This window comes from Telmatherina bonti (assembly GCF_933228915.1).
Source record: "Telmatherina bonti genome assembly, chromosome: 3".
Taxonomy (NCBI): domain Eukaryota; kingdom Metazoa; phylum Chordata; class Actinopteri; order Atheriniformes; family Telmatherinidae; genus Telmatherina; species Telmatherina bonti.
In genome coordinates, this window is record NC_136621.1 from 4,200,915 (window position 1) to 4,209,994 (window position 9,080).

At 48.9% G+C, this 9,080-nt stretch overlaps 1 protein-coding gene across 2 annotated transcripts; it reads left to right on the forward strand.

Moving 5' to 3' along the window:
* Positions 1–703: 703 nt before the first annotated feature.
* On the forward strand, positions 704–8,855 carry LOC306774760 (stromal membrane-associated protein 1-like). 2 transcript variants are annotated; one of them, XM_079264924.1, is made up of 11 exons: positions 704–724; positions 830–970; positions 1,380–1,513; positions 2,485–2,570; positions 2,648–2,723; positions 2,797–2,853; positions 2,954–3,029; positions 3,967–4,094; positions 5,516–5,726; positions 6,841–7,181; positions 8,197–8,855. In XM_079264924.1, exons 2-11 carry the CDS (start codon positions 853–855, stop codon positions 8,329–8,331), a joined length of 1,362 nt encoding a protein of 453 aa, XP_079121050.1. In that variant the 5' UTR covers positions 704–724; positions 830–852; the 3' UTR covers positions 8,332–8,855. The 2 variants fall into 2 exon arrangements, with proteins under 2 accessions (XP_079121050.1, XP_079121051.1); XM_079264925.1 differs by lacking the exon at positions 704–724 and having other exon boundaries at positions 731–970; positions 6,844–7,181.
* The last annotated feature ends 225 nt before the right edge of the window (positions 8,856–9,080 follow it).

Here is a 9,080-nt window from a genome sequence, read left to right on the forward strand (position 1 = left end):
AACCGCCCAACGAGCTTCAATTCAGCTCTTCAGAAACCTATGGGTGACGTCATGGAGACTCCGTCCATCTCTTTACATACAGTCTATGGTTGAAAAGAAAGAGAAGAGGATGCAGGGCGGGAGTCAGACAGAGGAGAAAGCGATGGAGATTTATAACCATTTCTCCCAACGGTTTTCATGGGTAATTTGAGATTGCTAGCTAACAAAACGGACGACCTCGAGATGACAAAGACAACATGAATAGAGAAATCATAAATGATATCAAAATAATTAAAAGTGCCCTGCTTTTTGGACTGTTGCTGTCCAGGGTGTACCCTGCCTTTCGCCCAAAGACTGCTAGGCTCCAGCTTCCCTGAGACCCTTCATCGGACTAAGTGCTTAGGATAATGAATGAATGAATACCTGAAAGCAAGAGTAATTAAAAAAAAAAAAAAAACATTTCTATTTAAAAAAATAATTACAGTGATTTTGTTTTCGTGTTCTAATCTAAATACGACAGTTTAGCCAGAGGAGTTGCGTGGGTTAGGGAGCGGGCTCACTAGGGAGGTCATTGCTGTGGATAAGGTTATGTCACTTAAATAATTCCTCTTAATTCCAATTTTTTGTCTCAAAACTTAATTCCTGATTCCAGCGCAGCTGATGACGTAGCCAGCGTGGACCAATCCGCTGCGGCCGCTGCGTCAGCCTGACATTCCTGTGGGCGGGGAAGCGGTTCCGGTTCCGGGTATTTTCATGTCCCAGTTGGAGGCATTTAGACCTCTGATTATGATATTTTATGTGAAACTTGTCTCTCCTGCCGACTGATTGAAGCAGCGTTGTTTCCACCCAGGGAGCGTGACTTAAAGCCGGAACATGACGACCCGCTCGGAGCGAGAGAAGGCCCAGAAGCTGAACGAGCAGCACCAGGCCATCCTGTCCAGAATGCTGCGGGAGGAGGACAACAAGTACTGCGCCGACTGCGAGGCGAAAGGTGAGGCGTCCAGGCTGCCGACCCGTTCACGCTTTATCCTGCTTTTAATCCGGTTCCGAGCTGGTTGGGTTAGTTAACTGAAAGTACTGGTTAACTGCCGTGTTTAGATTCCAGATGCTAACTGGCTAAGATTTAGCTGGCGCGAGCAGTTCCGCTGACGTTCCTCTCCTCCGGCTAAACGGAGCGGCTAACCAGGCTAACTAGCGAGGCTAACCAGGCTAACTAACCTGGCTAACCAGGCTAACTTCGGTGCCTCCCCGGTTCCGTTGTTGGGTTTATCAAACCGCGGCGCAGCTTCAGGAAATGTTAGACTTTTCTGGGTCTTGTCGGAACCGCCCAGCTTCCTTTTGGCTCCTGGTTCCACAGATACAGGAAGACTCTTTAAATTGTGTTTGTGTTCCATCAACAGGTCCAAGATGGGCATCCTGGAATCTGGGGGTTTTTATCTGCATCCGGTGTGCAGGCATCCACAGGAACCTGGGAGTTCACATATCCAGAGTGAAATCTGTCAACCTGGACCAATGGACCTCAGAACAAATCCACGTATGCTTTTCTTCTTCATTCATAAACACAATATTTTTTACTTGCATTTATATACAACGCTGTTGAGCTGCAGTGTAACACACTGAAAGAAAATAACAAAATCTAACAGCTAATCAGAAACACTGGAGACATTTAGGCTGAGGAGTGTCCTGAAGCGGTGACGTGACGGGGCTCGAAACGGGCTGGAAGTGGGATCCTTAATGATGAAAGCTTCAGAGCAACATGTGCTTTCATGCAGCCCAGCCGTGTCTCAGCGAAGATCTTCCTCGTGTCAGCAGAACGTTGCCTGACCAGGTTCTGCATGTGTTGCGGTGCATCAGCAGGCTCCAGATCAATATCCCTCATATCAATCATCTGGAGCATTACTAAACAAAAGCATCGCTGAACATACTGTATTAATGAACTACAGTACAACAGTAAATCGGGTGCTCCATGATCCCACCAGATTTAAAAACAGATTTTGCTTTTAATGACGTTTGAACTGAAATAATTGCTATCATGGTACTCAGTGGAGAAACTTTCTGGCTGTAAAACATCTTACACGACGTAACTTTTGCTGTCTGCAGTGTGTCGATTTGTATTTCCTTAAATTTAGCTTCCTAGTTGGTATTCTGCTCTTCTGTCACTGGAAGTTCACGTAACAGCCTTTTTAACAGTGTTTTTACTTCTTAATAGAAAGTTTTTTCTGGAAAAACACTTTATCAGCAGGATTTCTTGTAAATCACAAGGTTCCATAAATCTGTTCTTGCATCACACAAACCCCACGCCTTGCTTGTTTTAAAGAGAACTCTGACTACCTCCTGGTCTTCATCATCATGGAGGATTTATTTGTGTTCAGCCTGGAGGGACGCTGCAGTCTCTCATCACTGGCTGGGAGGTTGCTGCAACGTTCAGACCCATCAGCATCCATTAGCAAAGTCTTCCTGTCATTCTGGTTCTCTGTTTACATGCTGTTTGCTTTGCCTTTTCAGAGCATACAGGAGATGGGGAACACCAAGGCCAGGCGGCTTTATGAGGCCAACCTTCCAGACAGCTTCAGACGGCCTCAGACAGACCAGTATCCTTTGCTCCCACCAAAGATCCAACATGTTTGTGTCGGTGTGTAGTTATTGTTTCCTAACCCTCCCCCCTCAGAGCAGTTGAATTCTTCATCAGGGATAAATACGAGAGGAAGAAATACTATAGCAAGAGTGTGATCAATGGGAGCAGTGTATGTATGACACGCAGCACGTCCAGCTCACGTCAAAGTGGCCGAGCTGTTCACTGACTTTCTGCTATTTCAGCCCAAAGATGTGAAGAGAGAGTCTGAGAGAGGGAGCAAGGCGTCTTCCTACGGCAGGGTGAGTCTCTGACTCCGTCCTGGGTTTAACAAGCTGTGAACTAAAGGCTTTTCTGATCCTTTCTTCTGCTTTCATTTCATTATGACTGTTCTGTCCTAAGAGTGAGGAGTCCAGGCCCGCTCCCAAAATCAGCCCTGTGAAGACTGCAGAGCCCCCGGTGAACCTCCTAGGCCTTGGTGGGTATAAAATAATCAGCTTTCAGCGCAGTAACGCTTCGTCTTCATGGCCAGTTTGGCGGCTGTTAAGTTGCTTCTCCTGGAGAGTTGGACTGCTGCGTCATCCTGATGATCTGTTGTATTCTGGCTGTAAACACAAGCTTTGGTCTGTTCTTCAGCATTTCACTGGTTTCCTGAGCTCTAGTTGCCTTTCACACCAGACGTGTCTGCTGCTGTTTGAAGCTGCGTCTTCTCCAGTCACATCTGGCTGGAGGAAAACCTCAGCCTGGAAAGACGGGTTATTAGACGAGAAGCAGTGTGTGTCGGGCTTTAGCTGCAGCTAAATAGCTTGTTCTGCTTCAGGTCAGAAACCGCTGAAGTGTTTCTGCTTTGGTGAGAGCAGAAGAGGAAGCGCGACAATCTGCTGACGCAGTTTTTCAGCAGGAGACACGAACTTCCTGTTTTGCTCTGGGAAGGTTCGTTCTGAATGCGACAACCAAACAAAGCAAACGGGGAGGAATGTAGAACACGATGGTTCAGGTGTCTCAGCAGCACGCAGAAGGATCAGGTAGTCGCAGACTTCTGTTGTGAGTTGCAGGTGCAGTTTTCTGACGGATGCCCAGTAAAACCACACATCTGTCTTTCTGCTCCACTGTGTTGGTCGCAGTGTTTTTCTTTTCACTGATTGCATTTTATTAGGAAAACAGTGTTTTTCCTAATAAAAGAGTGTATTTCCCATTAGCAGACACACATTCTCAGACTTTCTGCCACTTTTAATAGAAATGACGTGATTTTAATATTGATTTTTAGATGTTTGATCTATGTTCCAGGAACATATGTAAAGTAGTTTACGTGTCAGCGAGCTGCGGAGTCGAGTCAAAGCGCCTTCATAGCAGCAGTTTGAGTTGTTTGCTAATATTCCTCCTGAAAAACCTGTTTGTCCTCCTTTCTGTCACAGACACACCAGCTGCTGCATCGACTAACAACGGCAGCACGAGCACAAACCAGAGCGGTGAGCTGGATATATTCGGCCCCATGGTGTCCAACCCCCTCCCCTCTTCCACATCCACAGCTCCGTTTCCTCAGGTGCGACGAAACAAGCCTTCCCCGTGTCGTTCTGTCTGATCAGTACCGCTCTGCAGGGCTCCTCGGCAACCACTGCCTTGTTGTTAAACTGAAATTAAATGTGCAGTAAAACTAAAAAGCTGAATGAAGAGCAGCATGAACGGCCCACCAGACGGCAACACGGCTCATGTGAAACACAATCAATCCTCCATCTTCAGTAATAGCTCAGCAGTTGATGATGATTTATTATATTTCTGAAGCTGAGTTGAGCATCAAGGCCTCCTTAAGCCGTCCTGATTTTTCCTTTGGAAGAGTTTAATTATCAGGCTTTGATCAACAAAGACCTAAAGATGTATTTTTATGGTGGAAAGTGAGAAACTTTCCCAGTTTAGGGGGTTGTAGACATTCGGTAACATTTTTGGATTTTACAGATTATGAGAAATATTCTATTCAACTTTATTTTTATTGTGTCAAAGTCGTCTTCTGACCGTTAGCAGGTTTCCAATTCAGACCAGTTCATCCGCTTTAGTCCAGTTTATCATAACTGTTCATGGAAAACGTAACAGCCTCTCTGAAGAAGCCGACAGCTGCTTCCAGTCCAGTCTTGTGTTCAGTTCCTCCCCCGTCCTGAGCGTTCCACGGAGCAGCAGGACATCTGCCGCCGACCCAGCACGCGTTGAGACGACCGGACAGGGGGGTCGGCACGACTTCCATCCAGCAGACCTGCAGAGAGAAGAAGAGAAATACACGTTAACGAGGCCGTCACGGATCTACATGTGGAGGATGAGGAGCAGAGAGATGAAGAGGGAAGGGAGAGCCCAGTGCATCATGGGACGTCCCTCTGCAGCATCACTGATGGATGGCTAGACCCCCCCCCCCCCCCCCCCCCCCCGGACTGGGATCTGAACCCGGACTGGGATCTGGATCCATCAGAGGAACCCGACAGCTGAAGGATCTTCCTCCCATCGTTCTCTGAGAGACTCTGGAACCAGAAGAAGACCTGAGACCGCCGTCTTCTGCTGGGAACATGTTGGGTCATCGGTTGTTCTCTTCAGGCGGTTGAGATGAAATCCCGTCGACGGAACGACTTGAAGCTGCGGTGAAATCCTGCGTTTGCCAGCTGATGCAGATGTTGAAGCTGCTCTGTCCAGATGCAACCATGAAGCATCGGCAGACGGCTCTGTAGCCTCTTCGCTTTTGGCCGTCCGTCGCCTGCAGCTGGCAGAGAATGCCACAGCCGACCAGATGACGTCACACCAGTTTGAGCCTTTAGTTCCCAGTTTGTCTAAATGCTGCTACACAGCCGCATGAACAAACGCTGAAGTGGGTCGCTCTCATTTCTGCCGCGACTCGTACAGAACTTCTTGTCAGCATCAAATGAAAAGTTTCTTCAGGGAAATGAGGAAAAGGAATCAAGCTCACGGTGTCTTTCTGCCTTCCAGGTCAGCTCCAGTAACTCAGCCAGCACCCCCACACAAGCTCCAGCAGCCGGGGGGGTCGGAGGCGAAGCCAGCTCAGGGCCCGGACAGGGAGACCTGGACCTGTTCAGTGACGGCAGCAGCACCGCCAAAGCTGAGGACACGACCAAGAAGCCCATGTCCAAGGACTCCATTCTGTCCCTGTATGGAACCAACAGCATGTCCCAGCAGGCTGGTGAGGAAGCGGCTGTTGCTTCACCAGCGCAGACGTTCTGTCAGGTTATGCTGCCGTGATGCCGCCTGTTTACGTGCATTTTAAGAAGTTTACAAATATTCATCATATCAGGAAAAAGGAGCAGAAAGAAGAAAGTTAAGCTAACCCTGTTTTCTAAATGAGCAAAATCTGCATTTAAATAGTTTCTGTGGGAAAAAATAGATTCAATATAAAGTCAAGTGATAAAGAAAAAACATGCCGTGTGATTAAATAAATGCATGTTATTATTCTGGGATTAATTCATTTCCATTAATCCCAGCTGTTCCAGTATTTAAAATGCAAACAGCCGAGTCGACAGCGTGTCGCTGAGACGTGTAGTTTCACGTAACCGCCGCACTTCTGGACGTTCCTCTACTTCAGCGTTTTATTATCCTACATGGTGGCGACGGGGTCGGTGGACTTCCTCTGCAGGGCAGGCAGGGCCCCCCCACCCTCTGGACTCACCACTCGCCCCCCCACCCCTCCCAACATCAGGTTTATTTCTGTTGATCTGAATTTTCTTTTGGTCACACCAGAACATATTTATTCTCTGTGTGGGAGGTTTATACTGAGTTCTGTCATTAAAACAGAACGCCACAGCTGCTCTCCGTGTTGCACCGCCATGCAACTGCAGACAGACGTCGTCATCAGGTTCATCGTTTCTGCTCTGGCTAGATGGAACTTTTCTTATCAGCAGCTGTTTACCTTTGACGCGTCGCGCGCCCCCCCCCCCCCCCCCCCCCCCCCAGCCTGAGCGGCCCTCTGAGGCGCTGAGAGCGACGGCTTTGCTGGTGTGTTCAGACTAAAGGTCGGGTGCTTGACGGCGGGTCTCGTCCCGAAGCTAGACGGCGGGTCTCGTCCCGAAGCTAGACGGCGGGTCTCGTCCCGAAGCTAGACGGCGGGTCTCGTCCCGAAGCTAGACGGCGGGTCTCGTCCCGAAGCTAGACGGCGGGTCTCGTCCCGAAGCTAGACGACTGACCCGAACGGAAACGTTCTACTCGGACATTCTCCACGATGTAGGATGATGACATCAGCAGGAATGAATGTCTCCAGAGTTTCCAGGCTGCATCCTCCTGACTTTGTTCTCCTTCTTCAGCAGCCGGCATGTTCATGGGCCCCTCCCAGATACAGTTTCCTGTCCAAGCTGCTGCTGGCTATCAGGGCTTCCCCAGTATGGGCGCCGCCATGCCACCCACTACCGTCATGGGGGCCATGATGGCTCAGAGTGGAGCCGCCATGATGGGCCACAGTCCAGGCATGATGGTCGGAATGTCGATGTCAAATGGCTTCATGGGGAATGCGCCTGCCGCAGGGATGATGGGCATGGCCCCCAGGATGATGGGACCACAAGGTGGGGCCATGCCTGCGGGTATGGTACCCGCTCAGGGCATGTATGCCCTCCAGCCAGGCCAGCAGCCTCAGTGGAACATGGGTCAGGTATGGAAACGGCTTGAACTGGTTGTCTTCACATTGTCTGAGGTTAGCAGAGCTGGAAGAGCTGGTTTGTGTTGACGTGCGACACACGTGCACACATCCAGCTGGAGAATTACCGGGAGCATCCAGTGGCCACTAGATGGCAGCACAGACACGATTTCACAACAAAAAGCTCTCCGATCCTCAACACACTCTCTTTGGGATGATTGTTGGAAATACAAATACTTTAGAAGCATACATATTAAAAAACTAGTATTTAAACAGAACTTTTACTGTTTTAGATTCATGGAGCATTTTTCATGAGACCAGGACAGAAAAACCAGCCTGAGATCCGAGTCTGAAAACACAAGGATGAGGATAAAAGTAGCAGTAGTTCAGTTCAAACACCAGGCCTATGAAAGGGGGTCAACATAGCGGGGGCATCGCTCCGTCACCTACGGCAACGTACCCCGACGCTGGCGGTGCAGAAGGAAGCTGGAGATCAGCTGGAATTCCACCTACGGTTTCCCGTCTTGGTCAGTGTGTGATCATATAAAAGCAGCGGTGTTAGCAGCGTCTGACCAGTTGCAGACATGGAGAAACCTTTCAGAACAGCCAGGCAGCCCCCCCCCCATCATTACCATCATTCCTCAGAAACACCATGAATGCAACACATCACACAACCCTGCCGCTCTGTAAATCAGGGGACAATGTGAACAGATGTGATCGCTCAGCGCTTCCTCGCTGCCTCTCCTCTCTGTTCTCTCGAGGCTCTGCTGAAACGCCAGCTTCGTGGTACAGACCTCAGGCGGAACACAAACAGAAAACATGGAGATGAGCACCAAACAGCTTGTCCATTTCTGTGCATACAAGGTTCACTTCTGTACGGATCACACACACAGAGTTTCCTCAGCAGGCATGTAGAGCAGTGTTTCTGGTCAGTTCTGGAGGATGATCGTCAGTAAGTGTTGCAGCGTTCTGCATCCATGCAAATGCTTCATCGTTATTGAAACTGGCTTGTCGGCTGTTCCATCCTCAGGTGAACCAGCAGATGTCAGGGCTGACTCTAAATGGTGCAGGAGGCCAGATGGCCTTCGGTCAGCCCTCTTCAGCCATGGGTGGGTGGGCCGCCACAGGGTCTGGCCAGACTCTCACCACGCAGCTGTGGAAGTGAGCGCTGGAGCGGGTCGGTGGATGGGCAGAGGAGGAGTCGAGATGGCAGAGTGCAAGATCTAACTTGTGCTTGTCTGCATCTCACTGAACAGATGAGCACCTCCATCACGGGCCAGCCTTCAGAACATTACAGTTGTGTCTCTCTCTCTTTCTCCCTTTCTGTCTCTCTTTCTCTCTATTGTGTGAGTGAATTGGGAGTTTTACAGGATTACAGCCTGGCAGTTTCTGCCTGTCGTACAGTTTTTGATCTTAACTTTATTTTCCTTTTTTGGAAAAAAAAAAAAAAAAAAAAAAAGACAGACAAGGAAGTTACAGTCCCGACATCGACATATCAGCAAAGCTGCAGGACCAGTTACACAAGCTTTTATTGTATCACTGTATCATTATAAGATTATAGAACATTCAGATGAATAGTATTTAAAGGGGGGGAAGGTAAATGACTCTCCAGTCAGTCAGTACTGCTCCCAGATGTACAGCGCTGTATAACCTTTTAAAGTACTTGTGATTCCCCTATAAAATAAACTGATGATGAATCATTTTCTCTTGGTGTGTTCTGTCATCAGTTTGCTGTCAGCTGATCCAGATGTAGAGGGTGGGGGTTTACTGTGAAGAGGGTCACTCCTTAGGGGAGATGAGCTGCTTCACTATGAGAGGGCTTTGTAAAGGGGTCCGCGTGGGCTGCGTGGCGTACAGAGGACATGCTAACACACAGCAACCAGAATCCTGGAGAAAGAATTGACCAAGCTTTTC